The sequence below is a fragment of the Thamnophis sirtalis genome, unplaced genomic scaffold, assembly GCF_051295495.1.
Source record: "Thamnophis sirtalis isolate CommonGarterSnake01/CBP01778 unplaced genomic scaffold, rThaSir2_p1.2 scaffold_1, whole genome shotgun sequence".
Lineage (NCBI taxonomy): Eukaryota > Metazoa > Chordata > Lepidosauria > Squamata > Natricidae > Thamnophis > Thamnophis sirtalis.
In genome coordinates, this window is record NW_028261381.1 from 75,226,557 (window position 1) to 75,251,054 (window position 24,498).

The window sequence follows — 24,498 nt, forward strand, 5'->3', positions numbered from 1 at the left end:
TTGTGGATCTTGAGGTGGGTAGAGTAACAGGAGAGGTTTCTGTTGTGGTTTTTGGCATTGGAGTGGTTGCAGTCTGAGTTGATTCCGTGGTCCTCAAAGTAGAAGAGGGCGAGATGGATGAAAACGTTGGGGTCCTATGGCTTGATGACATTTCATGTGTTGAAGCTGCAAGAGAGAGGAAATAGAGGTAGTAGCAGTGCATTGTTGGATTGGAATCTGTAGTCATAAGGATACCCCTAAAGATGTTTGCCTGGGCTTAGTATCACAGGTTTTACCTACATTGGGGGTGTGAATACTTGTCCATATGTTTTCTAGTGACACTGTTGAAGGAAGGGAGGGAGGAAGGAAGGAAGGAAGGAGGGAGGGAGGGAGGGAGGAAAGAAGGAAGGATTGAGTGAGTGAGTGATGGAGGGATGGATGAGTGGGTAAAAGTGGGAAGGTGAGTGATATTTAATGTCTGGAAAGTGCACTACGAAGAGAAGGTTACTAAGAAGTAGCTGACCAACCCAGGAATGTGGGTATATCATTGCTCTGCGAACAATTATATCGTGCCTCAAAAGAGAGGCTGGAGGCAGAGCATTTGTGAGGTCTGAAGGGCCACATCAGAGGAGTAGAGTTGACAGAGTTGCTAAACCAAACATTTCAACTTACCACTGGTACTCTTTATTGCTGTCGCCATTGAGGTTGTGGGAGGCTGTATACTAGTAGTTTGTCTGCTTGTATGTTGGGTGGACCCAGTAGGGCTGCTGGGTATTGAGGTGGTGGGAGTGATAGTTGTAGGCATGGTGGTGTGGCTACTGGGGGAAATGGGAATTATTGTTGAAATAACTTTGGAAGTGGTTGGGAGAGATGTGCGGGTTGTAGAGGTGGTCAGTGTGATCGGGCTCGTGGAGGATATGATTGTCGAGATGGGTGTACTACTTGGTGTCGATTTTGTGGATCTTGAGGTGGGTAGAGTAACAGGAGAGGTTTCTGTTGTGGTTTTTGGCATTGGAGTGGTTGCAGTCTGAGTTGATTCCGTGGTCCTCAAAGTAGAAGAGGGCGAGATGGATGAAAACGTTGGGGTCCTATGGCTTGATGACATTTCATGTGTTGAAGCTGCAAGAGAGAGGAAATAGAGGTAGTAGCAGTGCATTGTTGGATTGGAATCTGTAGTCATAAGGATACCCCTAAAGATGTTTGCCTGGGCTTAGTATCACAGGTTTTACCTACATTGGGGGTGTGAATACTTGTCCATATGTTTTTTAGTGACACTGTTGAAGGAAGGGAGGGAGGGACGGAGGGAGGAAGGAAGGATTGAGTGAATGAGGGATGGAGGGATGGATGAGTGGATAAAAGTGGGAAGGTGAGTGATATTTAATGTCTGGAAAGTGCACTACAAAGAGAAGGTTACTAAGAAGTAGCTGACCAACCCAGGAATGTGGGTATATCATTGCTCTGCGAACAATTATATCGTGCGTCAAAATAGAGGCTGGAGGCAGAGCAGGTCTGAAGGGCCACATCAGAGCAGTAGAGTTGACAGAGTTGCTAAACCAAACATTTCAACTTACCACTGGTACTCTGTATTACTGTCGCCATTGAGGTTGTGGGAGGCTGCATACTAGTAGTTTGTGTGCTTGTAGGTTGGGTGGACCCAGTAGGGCTGCTGGGTATTGAGGTAGTGGGAGTGATAGTTGTAGGCATGGTGGTGTGGCTACTGGGGGAAATGGGAATTATTGTTGAAATAACTTTGGAAGTGGTTGGGAGAGATGTGCGGGTTGTAGAGGTGGTCAGTGTGATCGGGCTCGTGGAAGATATGGTTGTTGAGATGGGTGTACTACTTGGTGTCGATTTTGTGGAGCTTGAGGTGGGCAGAGTAACAGGAGAGGTTTCTGTTGTGGTTTTTGGCATTGGAGTGGTTGCAGTCTGAGTTGATTCCGTGGTCCTCAAAGTAGAAGAGGGCGAGATGGATGAAAATGTTGGGGTCCTATGGCTTGATGACATTTCATGTGTTGAACCTGCAAGAAAGAGGAAATAGAGGTAGTAGCAGTGCATTGTGGGATTGGAATCTGTAGTCATAAGGATACCCCTAAAGATGTTTGCCTGGGCTTAGTATCATAGGTTTTACCTACATTGGGGGTGTGAATACTTGTCCATATGTTTTCTAGTGACACTGTTGAAGGAAGGGAGGGAGGGAGGGAGGGAGGAAGGAAGGAAGGAAGGAAGGAAGGAGGGAAGGAGGGAGGGATGAATGAGAGGCTAAAAGTGGAAAGGTAAGTGATATTTAATGTCTGGCGAGTGCACTATGAAGGGAAGGTTATTAAGAAGTAGCTGACCAACCCAGGATTGTGGGTGTATCATTGCTTTGTGAACAATTATATCGTACCTCAAAAGACAGGCCAGGAGGCAGAGCATTTGTGAGGTCCAAAGGGCCACATCAGAGCAGTAGAGTTGACAGAGTTGCTAAACCAAACATCTCAACTTACCACTGGTACTCTTTATTGCTCTCGTCATTGAGGTTGTGGGAGGCTGTAGACTAGTGGTTCGGGTGCTTTTATGTTGGGTGGACCCAGTGGGGCTGCTGGGCATTGAGGTGGTGGGAGTGATAGTTGTAGGCAGGATTTGCGTGGCTACTGGGGGAAATGGGAATTATTGTTGAAATAACTTTGGAAGTGGTTGGGAGAGATGTGCGGGTTGTAGAGGTGGTCAGTGTGATCGGGCTCGTGGAGGATATGGTTGTTGAGATGGGTGTACTACTTGGTGTTGATTTTGTGGAGGTTGAGGTGGGCAGACTAATAGGAGAGGTTTCTATTGTGGGTTTTGCCATTGGAGTGGTTGCAGTCTGAGTTGATTGTGTCGTCTTTGAGGTAGCAGCTGGTGGTTTTTCTGGGCTGCTCCTTGTAGGGGTGCTTGTTCAGATGTGGAATCTATAGTATTTTGTTTCTTGCCCTTATAGAATTCTGAAATTTCTTTTTGTTGTTTTGAACCTTATATACTTACTTGTAAAGTATGGTGTCACTGTACTTCCAATAATTGTTTGATTTTGAATTGATGGTCTTGTTTGAAAAGTTGAGGGTACTTTCTCACTTATTATTGGTTCATATGAGGTGGTTTTTGCTGATTCAGTAGTTCTTGTTGTTACTGACAATGAAGTTGTTTCTGTTGTTTTTGGCGTGCTACTTCTCCTAACTGTGGAAGCTGTTGTGGGAAGAAAAATAATAATTTATCTAGTAAATCTCTAAACTGTAGTCATCTGAAGATTTATAGTAATTATTGCTTTGTGTAGTATGATACTTACCTGTTGAAGTGGATGCTGTAGCTGTTAAAGTTGTTTCTGAGCTTTCTGAAACAAGTGAATTGGGAAAAGATATACATATGTTCCTTTGAACAGTTAGAAAGCATATTTAGTTACCGAAGTATTAAATGACCACTTGGTGTACTTGTAACATTTCTCAAGTTTAACAAGTATGATCTTCCAGAATTTCCTAGCTAGCCTGCTGGTTGGAAAATTGTGGGAGTTGATGTCTGTGTATCTTTAAGTTGCTCAGGTTGAGAATCACTGCACTAAGTTATGATCTTTAAAAGTTGTATTTAATTAAAAATGGAAAAATCCTCAGACTTTTAAAAAATAAATAAGTTTTGCTTTTTGACTGCTTTGACATCAGTAAGATCAGCATTATACTTCCCTAATTTTTTAATGCCAATTCAAAGTATAGGCCCTTTGTGTGTGTTTCAATATTTTTTAATAAACAAGTCATTAAAATGGGAATCTTACCATTTAATTTTTATAACGGTGATCACATGAATTGCTTTGGTCATATATAAATAATTGGGGTGATTTTTCTGTATGCCTGTGGCATGGGTGTGCTTGAAGGGAGATAATTGTAATTACATGTGTAAAGGTTGCAAAAGTTGATATAGAGAAGATTGGTATTCATGAATGAAGGCAAATGTGATGCTTCTGCAGATGTCAGTTCAGACAGAGGAGGATGAACCAGATGTAGGTACTTCAGGAGGGGAATCAGTCAATGGCTCCAAGCAGCCAGCTGAGAGTGATTTAGCTGAAGTACAGCTGCAGTAGGACAGCCCTATGGCTTCAGGTGGGGAAACCACATAACTACAACCAATTAGTGATGAGGAAGAACTGACTTTTGCACCTGCTTTGAGAACATGTAAGGGAGGAACAGCAAAGATCAGCGTGATTAATCACAAGGAGGCAGCATTGTCCCTCTTGATGGACTGCACCAGAAGCTGGCGATTTAGCACAGCAGATAGATGGAGACGATGCTGGGAACAATGTGTACATTTCTTAGCTGTATGTTTCCTAGTCATTGTGATTCCAGCCTTGGCTTGCATAGACTCTGTCCCTTGATTTTGTATTATGCCTTGTAAACTCAACTTTTCTTGCCTTGTGAACCTTCTTGTATTGTGGATTTATTTTTGCCTAGTGGATTTTTCTTGGGTGAGAAACTTTCAAGTGCCTTATGGACTCATTGGTCATTGCTCTGTGGACTAGCATCTATCTGCTTTGGGCTAGACTTAATGGGGACAGTTTTGGGTTTTTACTGAAGAGAATTGCTGAGGGATATTAATAAACTCACTAACCTATCATTACATGAACATGTGAGTTAGTAGAACAGCACAGCAAATATATGTGTCCTGGGATAATGTTCCAGGATGAAATCTATGTCTGTTACTGGGACCAGAGGTTTATCTTCCAAGCTTTCAGAGTAGTGCTGGAACCCATCCTCAGGCAGTTTCTCTCTCACCAGAATGTGTCTAGAAGCTCAGAAGATTAAACTGCTGGTCTTGATGACCAACCCAGATTGGATCCTGCAAGATTGGCATTGACTTAAAATTGACAAACACAATTGGGAATGTAGAGAATGTTTGGAGATATGTGCTAGTTCTTTAAAGGTGCAGTTGAGGCCACTGTTATATGGCTTTGGGGAATGACATACCAGTAAAATGCGTAGACATGGTGCTGGTGTGAGGAATCGTTCTAATGGAAGTGGTCTTTAAAGTGCTTGGTTTTGGGAAGCCAGTGGAAGGAGATGAAGTTTCCAGTGTACTTATGGTGTGCGTTGGGATCATGGTGGCTGCAAAAATTTAAAACATTAAAAAAATAGGGTTAGGCTTATGTAAAGTTTGAAATAAAAAGGAGAAAAGGAAAACTATTGACACCTTGTTTAGTTCAGGATCAGGCTTTCTTTCCCTGGGAGAGTATAAGAATAATGATAATAATATAATGATGTTGTCATAAAGAGAGCCAAGATTTGGTACTCTCTCTCCTTATTTGGGGACAGTTTGTATTTATTATACATTTTGGGAATGAAAGTTGAGACTGTTAGATAAATCACCTTTGGAATAACCATAACATATCTATTGTACCACTTGTTTTGCAAAGCAAAGCAAACCAAACATTATTGTTTTAACAGTTCCAGCTGAAATTCAGCAATAAAAATTCAGGATTTTTCAATGTTTGTAAATTGGGTGTTCAGGGATGCAGTGGCTCAGTGGCTAAGATGCTGACTTTGTTGATCAGAAATGTCGGCAGTTCGGTGATTCGAATCCCTAGCACTGCATAACAGAGTGAGCTCCCGTCACTTGTCCCAGCTTCTGCCAACCTAGCAGTTTGAAAGCATGTAAAAATGCAAGTAGAACCACCTTTGGTGGGAAGGTACCAGCATTCCATGCACCTTCAGCAATTAGTCATATCAGCCACATGAACACAGAGACTTCTTCAGACAGTGCTGGCTCTTTGGCTTTGAAACAGAGATGAGCACTGCCCCCTAGAGTCGGGAACAACTAGCACACATGTGTGAGGGGAACCTTTAACTTAAATTGGGGGTATATCAGGGAAGTGTCTGCCTGAACCACTTCTGAATGTCTATGAAGCATGTCTGTGGGGATTCTCAGTCATTCAGGCCATGGTTGTCCCAAAGGTGCTTTTTCAAAACACAACTGGACTTACTTGGTTTTTTCCTTGAAAATGTTTCACTTTAAGGCCACATGGGGGCTTATCTGTACCCTGAGGATCACCTAAATCAGAATGGAAATGGGTGTGGAATCTGAAAGGATTGGGTGGTAAACAGAAGATATAGGTGGTGTCATAGTTCTCCCCATCTGTTGAGATAGGGCTGTTCAGCTTTACTGTAGATTGTCTTTTTGAACCCTCTTTCAAACCAGTGGTCCTCTCTGTACAGAATATGGACCTTGCTGGTTCAGAAATGATCTTTGTCTTTCAAATGCTACAGATCCTACCAGCAGTTATAAGGAAAAAGTTCTTGATTTCCTACAACTACTGAACAACAGTGCCATTGGCAAGTCACAACACTATCACCAAGTTGTCTCAATGATTCTGTTAAAAACCAGATGACTGCAAGGAATATAAATCTTTCCATTCTCCACCATTCAGTCAGAACTGAAGAAGCTTCTTGGATGAGAAGTGAAAAATCTTCAAGGAGAAAACAAAGCCTAGTTACTTTTTGGGATGTTCCTGATGCATGTTCCAGTCATTTTGCCTAGATTACGGGTCCCACATATTTCTGTCAAAATTGTAGGTAAATATAGGAATACAGAAATAGAAAAAAATGCAATAGCATACACTTAAAATACAGACATTTTAAATTTTGTATTTACCTGTTACAGTTGGAGTGGGAGTAGATGGCTGTTCTGTGAAAAGAAAGCATAAGTGAAATATAAACTATAAAATGTTTTACATCATGAAAAAGATCCAGTTCGAATCCCTAGCACTGCATAACAGAGTGAGCTCCCTTCACTTGTCCCAGCTTCTGCCAATCTAGCAGTTCAAAGGCATGTAAAAATGCAAGTAGAACCACCTTTGGTGGGAAGGTAACAGTGTTCCATGCACCTTCAGCAATTAGTCATATTGGCCACATGAACACAGAGACTTCTTCAGACAGTGCTGGTTCTTTGGCTTTGAAACAGAGATGAGCACTGCCCCCTAGAGCCAGAAACGACTAGCACATATGTGTGAGGGGAACCTTTACCTTAAATTGTGGGTGTATCAGGGAATTGTCTGCCTGAGCCACTTCTGAATGTCTCTGAAGCACCTCTGTGGGGATTCTAAGTAATTCAGGCCATGATTGTCCCAAAGATACTTTTTTCAAAACACAACTGGACTTTATGGTTTTTTCCTTGAAAATGTTTCACTTTAAGGCCACACGGGGGCTTATCTGTACCCTGAGGATCACCTAAATCAGAATGCAAATGGGTGTGGAATCTGAAAGGATTGGGTGGTAAACAGAAGATATAGGTGGTGTCATAGTTCTCCCCCTCTGTTGAGATAGGGCTGTTCAGCTTTAATGTAGATCAGGGGTAGTCAACCTTTTTATACCTACTGCCCACTTTTTTAGCTCTGTTAGTAGTAAAATTTTCTAACTGCCCACCAGTTCCACAATAAGGGTGATTTATAAAGTAGGGACGTAACTTCACTTTATAAAATTTATAAAGCAGAGTTGCAGCAAACCCCTACCGCCCACCATGAAAGCTGGAACTCCCACTAGTGGGCAGTAGGGACCAGGTTGACTACCACTGATGTAGATGGTCTTTTTGAACCCTCTTTCAAACCAGCAGTCCTCTCTGTACAGAATATGGACTTTGCTGGTTCAAAAAAATGATGTTTGTCTTTCAAATGCTACAGATCCTACCAGCAGTTATAAGGAAAAAGTTCTTGATTTCCTACAACTACTGAACAACAGTGCCATTGGCAAGTCACAACACTATCACCAAGTTGTCTCAATGATTCTGTTAAAAACCAGATGACTGCAAGGAATATAAATCTTTCCATTCTCCACCATTCAGTCAGAACTGAAGAAGCTTCTTGGATGAGAAGTGAAAAATCTTCAAGGAGAAAACAAAGCCTAGTTACTTTTTGGGATGTTCCTGATGCATGTTCCAGTCATTTTGCCTAGATTACGGGTCCCACATATTTCTGTCAAAATTGTAGAAAAATATAGGAATACAGAAATAGAAAAAAATGCAATAGCATACACTTAAAATACAGATATCTTAAATTTTGTATTTACCTGTTACAGTTGGAGTGGGGGTAGGTGGCTGTTCTGTGAAAAGAAAGCATAAGTGAAATATAAACTATAAAATGTTTTATAGCATGAAAAAGATCCAGAGATCTTGGGGCACTAATTTGTTTCATTTTGATGTCCTATCAACATACAGTTTTTACTGGCAAGCAATCACCTGACTACATAATGTACAGTAAATGCACATATCTTGTGAATACAGGTAGTCCTCACTTTAACAATCACTCACAGACCTTTTGAAATTATGTTGACACTAAGTGTATGGTATTTACAACTGGTCCTTATACTTACAAGCTGCTTGCATGTAATCTTTGCTATTCCATGATTGCATTTTGGAGGCTTAGTAACCAATCCACACTTCCAACCATCACAGTATTTCTTGGACACATGATAGCAATTTTTAACCCTCCTGTTGGCTTCCAAGAAGCAAAGTCAATGGGGAAACTGCAGGAAGTTGTAGGTTACAGTCATGTAAAGTCCTCACTTAACGATAGCAGCCAAAAGTGCCAGAAATCCAGTCATAAAGCAATATGGTCACATGATGTCACACTCATTAAATGGACCACTTAACAATGGAGTCCCAATTGCCATTAAGTGAGGACTACCTGTACTACGATGATCTGGGCTTGTATAACTGATTTTGTCATGTGAATTAAAAGAAACGTTCATCTGACAAACTATTAAGCATGAAGCAACTGTAATTTGTTGACACAATTTGGAAGGCAAGATATTGTTGAATAAAATAACTGCCAGTGGTATACTTTCCATACTGTGTCCATTTCCAGAGTGAAGCTACATTCTAGGATGTATATAATTGCAGAAATGCTCAGCATTAACCTCCCATTTAAGAAAAATCTATTTTTTAAAAAAATAAAAATGATTTCCCAGCCACCATAATATACACAGTTTATTTCCTAAATTATCACATATCATAATAAGCAGATAGACCAACAAAAGTGTTTAAGAGCGGATTACAAAATATGGTTTATTCCTTACAACGTGCTCATAATAATGAAATCAGTAAAGTTGGATAGAATTGAAGAACATTTCTGAATATAGAGGTTGTTATTTAAAACTGTAGCTCTTTTCTTACCACAGGGTACACAGGTTTTCCGTTTTGAATCATAGTATTCTTCATGTGAACAGTTGTAACAGCCTGAAAGAAAGGGTAAAATACAACTTGAACATTATGCATTCTTTTAGCTAAACACTGGTTTTGAAATAAGAATTAAGAGATTACTAACATTTGTAAATGAGACCTGGACAATTAACTATCACATATTTCCAAATTTCAGTTCTTGAGCCCATAACTTTCCACACAACATTCTGAAAAATATTTATCACTTTAAATGTATGAGGTGTTGCTATTTTAAACCGTTTTCTTTCGTTATGTGTTTGTTATGTGTCTCCCCCCCCTCTTTTTTGTAAACTGCCCGGAGTCCTTCGGGATTGGGTGGCAGACAGACAAACAGACAGATAAAGATAGTTATGTTTCCACAGTCTGGAAAAGATAGGGATCATTAGTTAAGATTGGAATCTATTTCAGTAGATTTTGAGGACAAATTATTTAAAGAATCTAGCATTCTCTGCAACACTCTACTAATTAGCTAGTCCTTGTATCTGTTAATTAATTGCACATTTTAATTCTTAATATTAATAACTCCAGAACTCTTTTTTTATTTAAGCCTCATAAACTTCAACTACAGTTGTTCGACCAATTCAGTGTTCAAAACTGAGACATGCTGAGCATAGTCATGAAATTGGTGCCATAAGATGAATTTAAGGAAATTGCTCTAAATATTTGGACAAGTGTCTGGCATTATATCTGGTGGCAAATATCAATAAAAAGTAGTAGAAAAGAGTTTTCAGGGACCATCATTTATGGGATACCATTGCTACACACTTGGCTAATACAGCTTGTACCCTGAAAAAGGCAAACAGTCTTATTTTACCTTCAACATTGACTTCTGTTACTGGTAACATATTTTGACATTTACAGGGGCGATAATGCCAACTGCAATTTACTTCATTGACATAACTATAATCCATGCCAATCTTCTTATGGCTGTTGAAGTAGTCACAGTATACAGCTAAGTAAAGAAAGAAAATTATTGTTCAGTAGATTGCAGAAATCACTTATTCGCAAGCTCACCTAGACAGATAATGAATTATAACAATGATGCCAATGTTCTGTCCTGCCTTAGGACGAGAAAATCAAGTTGACCATCAAGTTGACAAGTTGATTTCTGATACATAGAGATCTGTACAGAATTAAATTTAAAAGAAATGAACCACCAGTGGATTTTACAACTCATTCCAAAAGTCAAGGAAACGTTTGCAAATGGCTCTGTAATCTGAGTTATGTAAAAGTATACACTTTTAGCATTGTCAAAACGTCCTTGGAGCTAAAGATTGTTTGTATCCTTTGCCTGAAATTGCACACAGAAGACAATTAATGGCTTTTTGCAGCTTTGTAAAGACTGGTTCAAAAGCTAATAGTCTGTGCTGGAAGTTGCCTATCATGTATGACCTTATTAGGAAGCCCCAGTTAGCCTGTGAGCTGGATAACCTGCATTCTAGTTACACCAAACATTTCTCTATTTCCTTTTTCAATTCAGACCTACGATGCAACAATCTGAAAAGGGAGCAAAGACCTTGAAGTTGCCCTCCAGGAAACTTAGAATTTCATTTTTTTTTCAAGAAGAAGGAACTTACGGCAGAAGTCAGGGGTTCTCCAGTCAATGCAGACACCAGCGTCTAAGCAAGCTTTTGCATAGACGGCAATGGTATCGCACATACATTCACAATCTCCTCCATTGTCACAGCCACATGAGTCCCGGACACAAGATTCATAGTAAGACATCCGATACACCTGTGGCGGGGAACAAAAAGTTAGTTTGAAAACAGTTGTTTTAGAAAAGCTAATCCTTGCATTCAGCAAAGGCCAGTCAGTAATAATAATAAGAACAATTGAATGCTAATTAGATTAATATTGCATGGAGGCATGGGGTATATTAAAGGCATTAATATAATATAAAGGCATTCAGGCATTTACCTTATTGTGACAGGGGGCAAATACTGGACTGTTGATAATAGAGCATTGTTTCTCTGCCCACGCTTTGCGATAGGGGTTCTTGGTACAGGGATCAGCTGCAAAGGACACATCTCCACAGAGAGGATTATCTTTCCAGGAATTCACAAACACAAATTCGTTGGATGCTAGGTATTTACTCCGTGTTTCGAAATCATCTTTCACATTACCATTGTAGTTACCGCATAAGCCACAAAGATGATTCTAGTTTAAAATTTAAAAAGAAAATCATTTGTGGAAAACACATTGTCCCATAAAATAGGTATTTGCAAAAGAGACACTGGTAATTTCAGGTTATGCAGATAATAGCCAGCGGCAGCAGCAGACAAGACAAAAGAAATTGGCCAACCCTCCCTTTTAGTCATCCATTTGTTTGTTTAAAATTACAATCCCCTGTTGCTCCCTTTCTTTAGAGAACAAAATATGGGAAGCTGTGTCTTCTTCCTCTTACAAATAAAAGCAACTGAGGGTAGTTCTGAACAGAGAAAACATGCCTATGTGTTTGATGGGCCTTTAAAAATGTAATTCTAGAAAATGAATGCTAGATAGCTCTTCCAAACTGCACTATGATGTGGATTTGTTAAGTGCAAACCAAGTCCTAATAGCATTGATTATAACACTATGCCAAATACTATGACTTAAAAATCACTGTTGTTAGTTGTTTGTCCGATCCATTGCGACCTCATGGACAATGTTCCTCCAGGCCTCTGCAATCCATTTAAGCTGAAAATCACTAGATTAAGATAGATCCACACACACACAATGCAAAATGAAAAAGCTTTAGCATGATGTGTGAAATCAGCAATTGCTCCTGCCTGATTTCTGCTTGCATCTAATGATATCCAGAAGAACATATCATGACGTTAGGACTACTTATTCAACATTACACATATGTCACCAGAAATTCATTTTCTGAGAATTAAAATAGAGTACAAAGCTTCAGGCAGACCCAAATGATAAGGTTTGGTTTCAATGCATGAAGTTGAGATACACGTGTACTTCCCTAGCAAAATAAGCTTGAAATCTACTTCCCATTACCTTTGTTTCTCTGAAAAGCTTGATGAATAGATTCATGTGCTTGTTCCAGATCAAGGTCATATTGTATTTGCCAGGGATGGTGATCTGAATAATCAAGTGGAGCGTATTCTCTTCTATGAAGAAATGTATCAGAGGATTGCTACCATAAATAGTATATGTTTTATCTGCCATGACGATTGTCAGATTCTGTCAAGAAAGTACACGGGGATGAAAAAATAGTCTCAGATCTATTCCTATTTCCATTTAAACCTTTCCCAACACCCCTAGACTAAGAGAGAATATGTTGCAACAAACCGAGACAGATATGTCTGGGCAGGAGGAGAGGGATCACAGCTCAGTTTCAGAGTGTAGAAAAATCAGATTAAATCTCAGGGAGTTTCAATAAAAAAAGAATTAAATAGGAGAATGTCTAGAGGTTCTCAAACATCCAGGTCATGGTTGTCCCAAAGGTGTTTTTTTTTCAAAAGACAACTGGACTTCCTTTGTTTTTACTTGAAGATGTTTTGCTTCTCATCCGAGAAGCTTCTTCAGTTCTGACAATGAAAGGATTTATATCTTATTTATAAGATATAAGCACCTTTGGGACAATTAAATAGGAGGTGGAACGAAAAGGCTGCTGCCATAGAGTAGACTGCATTAGGCTAGATGGATCTGGCTTGCTATAAGCAGCTTTTTCTACATTTCCCATCTATCACACTAGACAGATCCGATTTGTCAAGGAAAAAAAGGTCACCATGCACACTACCTAAGATATGCAAAAATACTTCTCATCACAACTACCCCCTGGGTATGACTGTAATGCAAGTCAGTGGGATTTGTGGACCATTTTTTAAAAAGTAGAGTACAGTGTCCTTTTAAAATGCACCACTGATTAATATTTTATCAGCTTCCTTCCTAACAAATAGTACTTCTTTCTTTTCTCAACTCTCTGTCCATTGCCTCAGCATGGCAACACTCTTCTTCATGCATAATAATTAACTACAGCATGTTCTTACCCCAAGATAGACCTTGATTGCTCTGGAACACGTGACCCCAGTGTTTCCACAGACAACATTTTCAGTCACTATTTTAAAAGTATGTGGAGATTTAGCCATGTCACAGCCATCCTAGGAGGGAACACACAGCCAGATAATAATTAGTTTATTCAGAATAGCAAAAATGCATGCAATGAATTAAGGTACAAATAGAGCCTCTTAAACCCAAGCAGACTGAAGGATATTTCATCTAACCATGATGTTGATCAAGATTTGAGCTAGGGATGTAAAGTTCAATTTAGGTAACCACATCTCCTAGTTTATGGTTCTGCCTATAGGACTGTCAGATGATGTTCTTGTTTTTGAATGGCATTCTCTGTTTGGAGAGTTGATTCACTCAATTCCAGCTTAAGGATGATGAATTATGAGGAATAATGAACACTTAAGTTAGCTTATTATAAAGCCCACGTGGGCAAAATGTTTTCTGTTACAGTACATTCCATTCTATTTAAACGAGAGTAAAAGGATATCTATCAGTTATCATTGTAAGCAGATCTTAGTCCTCATTCATTCTCCTTTATTTGTAAAGTTATTCCCAGTTTTTCTTTAGTAATGTCAAAGGTCACCTCATTAATGCTTAACATAATTTACATACTTTTAGTCTCATTTTTTTCTCCTATATGTAAAGTGCATAAAAAAATATCAAGATCCTAGTGTGGACTAGTGGAAAGAAAATTAAAATAGAAAGGAGATATTAGCAGGACTTCTTTGAATTCAGTACAACTCCTATATCATTTTTGAATGTAGGAATGGCACTTAGTGATAAAAATGCAGTGCATTTTGTGCAGTGGAAGCCATACAAAAACATTAGGTGGTGAAGGGGTTGCTTCTATAGGCTAGCTTTTTTGTGAAAATGCATCCATTTTGATATTGCTGTTTTTGCGGGGTGGATGAGTGAGGAAAATCTCTTGTTGCCAAATCTAGAAGTGAGCTGGAGCTGCTGCAACTGTTTTAAGTGCAAGGACTTGTTGTAACTCGCTTTTTTTTTCAGAGCTGTTGGAACTTTGAATTATCACTTAACAAATGGTTATAACTCAAGTAACCTGGGCTTACTCCAGACCACAGAGCTTGAATTATTTTATTTGAGCATACCTAATTACCAAGTTTCAAGGACATTATCCACAGGTGTGCAAGGTACAGTAAAAGAAAAAAATACCATAGCTAATATGTATTCACAGTTGCCATCAAATGCAAAGTGCTGTCCATCAAAGGAGGTGACATGACCTTCCCCGTAGAGACTACATGTTGAAGAGCACATGGAATTCTGAATGCACTTCCATTTTCCTCTTGTGCAGGTACTGAGAAGACATAAAGTACTTGTTAGAAATATTTTAAATGGATAAAAATTTTGCATGCTGCTTTGTGAAAACAATTCCCTTGGTGTTTTCATATGACACTATTTTTTTATTTTCTAAGTTCATATATTTGATTAGCGTTGCTTCACTAGCTGGAGTGTAATGAACTGAATAGAAGTGGAGATGTGACATTTCCAAGGCATATGAATTATTAATTGAATCTTGCAAAATTTGGCCAAGGATGCAAAGGATTGGAATGAGAAACCTTACCATGTATTACACTCCGTGTTAATTTCTTCTCCTTTTTCATATGAAATGCCACCATATTCACAAGGACACTCCTCAGGTGACACACATGTACCATCTAGCTTTTCATATAGTCCAGATTCACAAACACATCCAGATTCACATTTGGTAGGAATCTGGAAAAGATCAAGCATATCGACTCTGTCATGTACTAAAAACAGCATATGGAAAACTAAGGGTACCTGAAGCACAGAGGCACCGAGCTTTACTGAACTACTGAGCATTTTTTAAAAATACACTAAGTACATTCAACTTCTCCACAATTGCTTTACGCTGTTAAATGACAACTATAAATATCACTATTATAAACATGTAGTGAGTTGGTGTAGTCTCAGAAAATACAATTAACAAGACTGATACTAGATTTTATGAAATTAAACTGTAATCAGTTTTCCAAATGTTGCTTTAAGATTTTTATAAGGATGTGTTCATATTCTTGCAGCCTTTCCCAATAGAAGCTTAATTTTAAAGCAGTCAATCAACTCAACAGTCTCATAAACTTTGTTCAAATGCAAAAATTGATTGATACCACGGTGTCATTGGAGCAATTGATTATCAGTGAAAATAAGTGATATTCTTCATATATTACTCCAGCTGCAAAAGAGATAGTGATTTATGACAACCATCCATGTTAGGGAGAATATACTATATGATGGTATACAGTGGATGAACATTTGACTCCACTTCTCCTCAACTTTCCCATAAAAAACTATAGGTCCAGATGTGCTTTGTAAACAATTCCTTGACAATAGCTCTTTCATATAGTTGGACTATTGGGCCACATTCTTGCATGAATTCCACATCATTGTGTTAAGCTATAAAGAACATCTGCATCCATATGTTTTAGTCTGTTTGTTGCTTATTGTTTCTATTATTTCTCAGCAATATTTCTTATTTCTGCCCTTTGCAAGAGGTCAAGGCAATGTACAAAGTGCTTCCTCTTCCCATTTCCCCCCACCTCCATTACCCATTGAGTAAGGTAGACCCAAGAGAGAATGACTGTCCCAAAGTCATCTAGTGAACTTCTGTGGCTGAGGATGGACTTGAATCTAGGTCTCCCTGGGCTAATCTAACATTTTAAACTTCATATCAGATTGTGGCTTTGGAACTATGAAGATGAATAGATCCCAAACGTAAGTCTAAAATGAGAGCACATATTGAGACTGGAGGAATGAGATTTATAGTTTGAACATGCTTACTTGTGCAACCTCCTGAATTTAGTGGACCTTGTTCCCAGCAAAGGAGATCTGGAATTGCAACCTCCAAATTCATGAAATATGTAAACAGGCTGTAGTGACTATCATGCTGTAGGTTTATTCTTTTTCTGCTGCAGTGTAAAGCAGAGCATTTCTCATTTCCTTCGCTTGTGAGCACAGAGTTATAATCTTCTGAGGTGAAACAGCTCTCATCACCCACACAGCCCCTTTGACATTAACCACTGCAGGAAGGTTTTTGTCTCTTTAATTTGGTGCAATATCAGAATCATATCACCCATAATTGGATTGTGGGCACAACTTCAGTCCCAATGCAGTGATGACTAGAACTGATGACCCTGCTCTCTCCCTCCATTATTTAGATACTTGGGAAATATTACTGCTATTTTGTATTTATGATCATTTTCTTTTGTGTGTGGCTATCAATAGTCCAAGAATATGTATTTCATTTCATGACCGAAGCTTTAGTCTGGCTTGTAAAAAGGTAACATTTCAGAAGGACATTTCATCATAGAATTAGTGCAACTAATCTCCCCACCATACAGCTACAGCAATCTCTCACATGCTTTTGATAAGTAGTACAAATGTATTGACTCACACAGCCTGTTCCAGTGGCCAGCATTTGACATGTTGGTGCACAAGCAACTCCATCTTTGCTTCCTTTGGAGGCTGAACATGAAATGTACTTTTTTGGGGGGCTGCAGTTTTCTGCAAAGGGAAACAAGACAAGCACAATGTGATATTTCTGTCATGTAGGAGAAAAGGATACTCTAGGAAAGAAAATAAGATCCATACCTAACAGATTCATTGATTTGCCGATACAAGTCAGATTTCCATTAATGCAGTAGCTAAAAAAGAAAGGATATATTAAAATCAGGGGTGGGATTTTACCAGTTTGGACCAGTTTGGGCAAACTTGTAGCTCCAAAAATCAAGTGGGAGTGAATTGGTTTGCTCCCACTAGCAAGTGGGCCCGCCTACCCGCCCCTGCGCTTTACCTACCTTTATCTTTGCAGCTGAGTCACGCGGCAGAGAGGATTGCCATGCCTCAGTTCTTTTCATTCCCAAGTAGCAATCCAGAAAGTAAGTATTCTGTAAATTGCGCATGCACGTGCAGGATCGAAGCAAGAGTGCGTGCGCAATGTGTGCACAAAGTGAACCAGTAAGCTCGCACCACTGATTAAAATGCTCTTACAGATATTTAGGTTCAAGGCTTTTTTTACACAAAGTTTGAGCCTGAATCATTTAGGAGAAGCTATATAATTTTCCTTTTGAATCAGTTTAGTGTTCAACAACCATATTTCAACTGATGTGGAAAAATGTTAACAGAAAGATGTCAACAGAGGCTTACCACGTAGCTCCATCGATGACGGTGTATTGCTCTGCCAGAATGATCTTTCTGCCTTTCAAGTAGCAGGGACACTGAGATTTCTGGACACACTCATCTTTGTGGTTCAGGTAGGTTCCTTTTGGGCAATTGCAGCCATCAATAGGCACATCGGTGGGATGACATTCAATTTCTCTGCTGGAGAGGGACAGGCATGTCCGGTCGCAAGCTTCTGCATTGTAGCTGAATGTCTGATTTCCAGTACAAGATACAGCTGCAAACACAATTAGCTTTGGATGGTCAGAAACTTTCAATGACCCTGTTTCTCTTTACACAAGAAATCAGTAGTTATGTATTTGGAAATTCAGTGACCCAACATCTCCCCTTGACACCATGCTCCGATTGTTATTTAATTACAGCTTACTAAATAAGTTTTCTGGATTTGTACTACCGGTGATGTTCTGACCAAAGCTTCCCAAGAGCATGAAACAAACTCCTTGCCCCGACAAAAATCACTTCTATTAATTTACTGTGAATTCTGCTTATTTATAGCTGGCAAAATCTTTCAAAGGAGGATTTACAATCACAGACCTTATCTGGCTTGGAGAGCTGGCTGGTAGGTATCTGCAGAACTTGGCCAGGAGTCTCAGAGAGTTATGAACTAATTAGTGAACTAATTGCTTCCTGCAAATGCCACTCTCCTTTTGCTCCTCTTTTATTTCCTCTGGGAAGGACCATTCATTGTCTCCCCTTACTTCCAAGTCGACCCATGTTTTTTAGTTGTTCCCTTCATCTGGCAACTCTGTGCATGCACAGACTGGGCACAGGCTCCAGCTGTTTGTCTGCCTCACTGATGTCTGACTCTGAAAGCAGCTGACAGCTGTCATACGACTCTGGCCCCCTCTCTGCTTCCAACAAAGAGCCCTCATCAGAGCTTTCCAGAGACAACAGGCCTGGCCCATGTTCCTTCCCAACCTCCTCACTGTCTGAATCTGCTGTTAGCTCTGCTGGCCGCTGGCGGGCCACAACAGATGAAACATGTGTTAGTACACTATGTATACAAGCTCATTCATGATGTGAACCTAGCTAGACTTCTGCTGGAAAAAGAGTTGGAGCATCTCAGAGATCCCTTGAATCCTGGCAGTAGTTTTCTCAAATGCCTGCTCAATGTGGACATGATAACACGAGAACAACAAATATGAGAAGAATTGCACAATCCATTACTACTTATTTATCAAGACTAGATCAACTACAGGTAGCCCTCAACTTTCAACAGTTTGTTTAGTGACCATTCGAAGTTACAACCGCACTGGAAAAAGTGACTTATGGCCATTTTCACACTTATGACCATTGCAACATTTCTATAGTCACATGATTTACATTTGGATGCTTGACAACTGGTTCATATTTATGATGGTTGCAGTGTCCTAGGGAGTCATGTGATCATCTTTTGCGACTTTCTGATAAGCAAAGTCAATGGGGAAGCCATTTAACAACCGTGCTACCAATTTAACAACTGCAATGATTCACTTAACAAATGTGGCAAGAAAAGTTGTAAAATGGGACATCAGTCTTTTAACAAATTGTTCACTTAACAACATAAATTCAGGGCTCAATTGTGGTCATAAGTCAAGGACTACCTGTATATTTAGTACGCTATATTAAAACTATTTAGTGAAGTGAGGAATTCTTGTAGCTTAAACTAATCTGGAGGCTACTTACTGCAGTTGTCAACTGTATTGCGCCAGTTCCAAAGAAATATTCCCTTTAAAGCACATTCACGGGCATAGGAACCCAGAGCAGAACAAATATATGGAAAGGTCTCCTCATAGTTACATGCTTGATATTGACATCTCTGAAAACAAGTTGAACTTAGTCAGTAACACATCAGAATTCAGAAATCTTGAATGTTGGAGCACTAGAACTAGTTCAGATACATGTGTATATCACTGAAACCTGCTAGTATAATTTGATTTGTTTTGTTATTGAACAATGAAACTGTTTTAGAGCAGTTCTATGTCCTTACACAAGTCCGCATTTCACAGAGGAATACAGGCACAGTACTTTGTATTCCAAAATAAAGACTGTATTTGTTATGAAAATGAAACTGTGTCTTATTGGTTCAGATGGCACACTAAATGAAAGATTAGTTGAAGTACTGCAAAATATTGATTTCCTTATAATTTAGAAGGTTCATTTTGGAATTTTGGGTAATGGGAACTGGCAATTTTTTTCACAATCATATTCTGAAAATACATAAATATTCAGAAGTTTAAAGTGTTATTTTCTGCTAAATTTCTCTGACAGTTTCCTGAAAGACTAAACACCTAATTTTAAACACCCAGCAATGTATACCCACAGTTAAAAAAATAGAACTGATAAAAGCAATAAAATATATTTGGAGAGTCTATTTGTAGAATAATGTATCAGGAGAATAAGGGAAATTTGTAGTCTGAGCTATAAAGAATGAAGAATTGAAGAGCCTGGTATAGCAATATTCAGTGAGAACTCTGACAAAATGCTTCAGATAAGATAAATTGCCCACTTTGAACTATATTTTTATTGGATTTTTACTGCTACAAGTCATATAAGCATAACAAATGTCGAGTGGTTTCAGACAGAAATTGCATATCAGTTCACATTATCTACCTTTAGCATAAACTCATCATCCTGTGGTGCGAATTGTTGTAAGAAAAATGCATTATTTTCTGAAGTGCTCTAGCAAATTTGGTAATTCTCTAGCCTGGACAAATTTGCCTTATTATCCTGATTCCACATGTCATAATATGACATTTCTGACTATAAAGAACAAGTCTTTAATGCTTCTACCCCAAACCTATTTATCTGGGAACATGCTAGTTGGATCTTCTTCTGACTAAACATACTTTTTTTAAGAAGGGGAAAAGAGAAAAGATGAGAAATATTATTTGGTTGAGTTGATGATCTTTAAAAAAGGTAGCTTGGCCTTTGGAGAAATGGAGGCCATTTATCACTAAAATTGTTTTGGATTTTACAGAAGCCATAAATCAGTTCAAAGATGCTTTATAGCGAACGTCTAATGGAATAGAGGGTTCTGTTCCATCTCTCAATGTTATTATGGATTGGACTACCCAATGTGGTTATTTCTTCCTTTCCAAGGTCTGTCTCTACCTAATATTTTGGACTCTGGGTAACATCAGAAGCCACAGAAAAATGTTTGCATCCAAGCAGAAGAAGAAGGTGTGCATGGACCTGATGCAACTATATTTCTTCCCATTTATTTCCAGATATGTCTTTGATGGAATGGGATAGCTTTTGTATGCTTCTCTTTAAATGTGTTATTATTCCTGCTATTCCTCTGTTCTGCCATCTTGTCTAATTTATTTATATCCCACCTTTATTATTATTATAAATAACTCAAGGCAGTGAACATACATACATAATATGAACCATACATACATAATATTCCTTCCTCTTTCTATTTTCCCCACAAAACAGGTCTTTGGGTCTGAGAGCGTGTGAATGGAGCAAAGTTACCCAGCTGGCTTTCATGCTAAGATATGACTAAATGTCAGGATCTCTTGGTTTGTAGCTCGGGGCCTTGGTTCCTTAGATCACATAAGCTCTTAAAAATGTGTGTAGATCTGGTAAAGATTATTTAAAATAAATCTGGAAAAATATTAAATCCCAAATAACAATTGCTACTGAACTCTGTCATGCATTTCATAATCTAATGTCCAGCAGTTTTTCTCCTCAGAACACAAAAATCCCTACCTTGATAAATGGATCAGGATTCACCACAGAATGACATTTCTGAAATAGTGTATTCATTTTTAAAACAGAACAGTAGGTCTCTGCACATATTTCTAGAGGGAAAAAAACAGATATGAAACAATTTCAATGATACCAGAGTTAATCTTAAAATGAAAATTGAATATAACTTTGGAGACCATAGTCAAACTAGAATTGTAATTATTTCCCTGGCTGAATTTCTCACTACATATTCCAGTGAAAGTTATATTTTAATGTTTTTCTTAAAGATCCTAGAAGCCTAGCCAATTTTAATCTATTTTTAATTTTGAATATAAAATATCCATTCCCTAGTTAATTTCCCCGTTTATATAGCATGAATATTTTTATTCAGTTATAAACATGATGTGTACCCTTTTGCATGGTTATCTCCAAAATTCAAAAATTTATGCTTTTTATATAGAATGGCAATGTTTAAATAATATATTATAACTGCTGCCATATCGCTTGCTATTCTAGTGGCTAATCATCTTCTAAGACTTTAAAAAACAATCTGTACTTCTCCCATAACAACTTATCATCTGCAGACTGGAAATGCATTTAGCATGGTTGTATTAATAATGTATGATTGTGAGTTGGGAACTTACAGACAGCAGCTTCAGATAATAATTGCTCGGACTGTACCTGAGCTGTGAGAATGCAATCCATTAGGAAATCATGTCACTGAAACTATTCAATACTGAAGTACGATATTAGAAAACGCTCTTCTTCAACCAAGACAATAATAATAACAACAAAGGCCACAGCTATTATTGTGAAAAGAAAATTAATCTCCTCAGGATACAATAAATATGAAGCAATTATTGAAAGGTGGCAGCAATTATTAGAGTAAATTAAGGAGAAGCGTATGTATGTATGTATGTATGTATGTATGTATGTAGATAAAAGAAAAAGTACAAGAAACAATACAATTAGAAAAAGAAGGGGGGGAAAGAAAATTAAAGAAGAGACTGCCAATCTTTTTGGTGGTGGTTGCAAACAGATTATCCCTCCCCTCTCTTTAAAATTATGCTTGAAAAATTCCTTCTATCCCACAATCAACACTTTATTCAGTCACCAAATCCATAAATCATTACTTCAACCCCTCACAAACATTATTTTTTTTAGCAAAAAAGAAAAAATCCATAAAAGGTTTCTAGATTTCCAGAGTTTTTATAAACTACTGGTTGTTCTCTCTACCCGCCCCCAACCAGTCAGATTTTCTGCTGATTCTGTCATCTTCCAATGTGATTAAGGAGAAGTTTTATTTAGGCATTTGTTATTCCAAATTGTGTATATTATCTGTCAATTGAAGTGAAATAACTTGGAGCTGAGTGAAACAAAGGAAAGTGACATGAAGTGAGTTAGTCAGTAAGTTAGTTAGTTTTGGAATGAAATCTCTCAATTTTATGTCATTGTCCTTTATCAAATCATACAGTAAAGAATCCAAGTACCTCAAAGAGTTTTCATACTGTGTAAAAATTGTACTATTGAATGTTTTAGTTTTGCTTGTGTGTGTGTTTGTGTACCTTCAAGTAACTACTGAATTCTGGAAACTGCCTGGATTAGTCCCTTAGTTTGCTTGGCAAGATTTTTGGGAAGTGGTTCTCCCTAGGGTTGAGACAGACTGAGAAGCCCAAGATAATCCAGCAGGTTTTGTGCCTGAGGGGGAAACAGAACTCACAATCTCCTGATTTCTAGCTGGTGCCTTAACCACAGTGGTGGGTTCTGGATCCCTTTGCAACCAGTACGGTTGCAACAGGGCCTGGTGTCCAGCGATGCCTCCACGACACTCCAGCTGCTTAGTGGAGCATCACGCAGGCGCTGTACATACTGTGCATGTGTGCGGAAGCCCTGAGGAGTTTAAAGACAGGTAAGGAGCATGGGCGAGTGGGTGGGTCCTCCAAAGCACCATACCGGAACGGTACCTGGTGCTCCGGGGAGGCTCCGTTATGCCCGTAGTGGGGCGTACCACCTGCAACCTACCACTGCTTAACCACCATACCTCACTGGGTCTCACTGAATTTATATTGAAATACACTATATACAGTTCCATATATTTCAGAAAAGAAGAGAGACAGCAGCATTGAGGATAAAAACTAGAAAACTATGTATTATTCCTCCCCTGCAGGTGGTTCAATCCAGTGGTGGGATTCAATTTTTTTACTACCAGTTCTGTGGGCATGGCTTGGTGGGCGTAGCTTGGTCACGTGAGTAGGTGGGCATGGCTGGGTTGTCATGTGAGTGGGTGGGCATGGCCAACTTAATGTCACTCCCATCCAGTCACATGACCCCCACCCCAAGGGTTAGATCAATCAACCAATGGAATAGCTTGCCTTCAGAAGTTGTGGGTGCTCCATCACTAGAAGCTTTCAAAAAGAGTGACAGAAGTACACCTCAAAAGGACAGTGCCAGGCACCACTAAAACAATGCAGATAACTTAAAACAGCAATTCCCCCTTTAAAAAAAAAAGTCAACCCCAAAGCAAACACAGCAGCTGAGAGGGAAACTAAGAGCAGTTCTTGAAGCCAATTGAAAGCCTGGATGTGCTGTCAAAAACCATTAACCCTTCCAACTCTATTATTCTATGTTCTCTATGTTCTAAATTGGGTGCTTCACAGCAGAAACAATACAGCTGGCAGGACCACACATGCACTAAATTCACGGCCTGTATGATCCAACTGCATCATTGTCCCCTCCTGTATTTTTTCTCCCAGGAAGAAACAAGAAGTAGCCAACACTGCAGCAGCTCTAAAAGGTCTTGGCAAACTCCAGGGAGTATCAGCTGATCACAGAAGTGTTACTTAATATTCTTTATAATGAAAATGTTTGTAATCTTGTCCTTCTTCCTGAAGGGAATTGGTTAATCCCATCCTTAGATGACTGATCGATGTGTTCTGCTGCCCTAATCCTGTCAGTTTCTGTTGTTTATTGACTTGATTCAGTATGTATGGACTGCATTCCAGCTGTAACTGTTAAGTGGAACTATTAATTGAAGGGAGAGAGCGGGGAAAAAAACCCTCTCTTGCACTTTATTTTTAACTGGTTCGCCAAACTGCACAATTAACTAACAGTTTGGGTGAACTGGTGAGAACTGGTTGAATCCCACCTGTGGTTCAATCTTATGTATGGCAAGAGTAGGATAGCTGGATCTAGATTCTTTTGAGTACAGCCATGAGAGAACCATAACCAAGAATTGTAGCTGCTTCTCATGAGGGAGAGACAGTGATGGGTTCCTATCAGTTTGGACCGCTTCGGCTAAACCGATAGTAGCTTGGCAGCCTGGGTCACTGGAACCAGCAGCGATCCAAGCCTGCCATGCCCCCTAACTGGTTCTCCTTGGGTTTTGCTTCTGCGCATGAGCATAGCAATTTTAGTTGTACT

The 24,498-nt window shown here is 39.0% G+C and overlaps 1 protein-coding gene across 1 annotated transcript in view; it reads right to left on the reverse strand.

Annotated features, from left to right (window-relative positions):
* Positions 1 to 727: 727 nt before the first annotated feature.
* Positions 728 to 24,498, reverse strand: part of MUC6 (mucin 6, oligomeric mucus/gel-forming) — a gene marked incomplete at its 3' end in the record, with an annotated part of 65,841 nt that continues 42,070 nt past the window's right edge. Inside the window, exons 16-35 of the mRNA XM_087704105.1 lie at positions 21,100 to 21,191; positions 19,069 to 19,201; positions 17,371 to 17,620; positions 16,816 to 16,868; positions 16,619 to 16,728; positions 14,771 to 14,922; positions 14,362 to 14,503; positions 13,167 to 13,277; positions 12,172 to 12,357; positions 11,098 to 11,337; positions 10,758 to 10,914; positions 9,995 to 10,132; positions 9,136 to 9,198; positions 8,031 to 8,063; positions 6,622 to 6,654; positions 4,941 to 5,078; positions 3,278 to 3,322; positions 2,980 to 3,177; positions 1,551 to 1,997; positions 728 to 1,098 (exon numbers count right to left, since the gene is read on the reverse strand). Of these exons, the coding sequence (XP_087560231.1) occupies positions 728 to 1,098; positions 1,551 to 1,997; positions 2,980 to 3,177; positions 3,278 to 3,322; positions 4,941 to 5,078; positions 6,622 to 6,654; positions 8,031 to 8,063; positions 9,136 to 9,198; positions 9,995 to 10,132; positions 10,758 to 10,914; positions 11,098 to 11,337; positions 12,172 to 12,357; positions 13,167 to 13,277; positions 14,362 to 14,503; positions 14,771 to 14,922; positions 16,619 to 16,728; positions 16,816 to 16,868; positions 17,371 to 17,620; positions 19,069 to 19,201; positions 21,100 to 21,191 (3,092 nt within the window). The remainder of the gene's footprint in view (positions 1,099 to 1,550; positions 1,998 to 2,979; positions 3,178 to 3,277; positions 3,323 to 4,940; positions 5,079 to 6,621; positions 6,655 to 8,030; positions 8,064 to 9,135; positions 9,199 to 9,994; positions 10,133 to 10,757; positions 10,915 to 11,097; positions 11,338 to 12,171; positions 12,358 to 13,166; positions 13,278 to 14,361; positions 14,504 to 14,770; positions 14,923 to 16,618; positions 16,729 to 16,815; positions 16,869 to 17,370; positions 17,621 to 19,068; positions 19,202 to 21,099; positions 21,192 to 24,498) is intronic.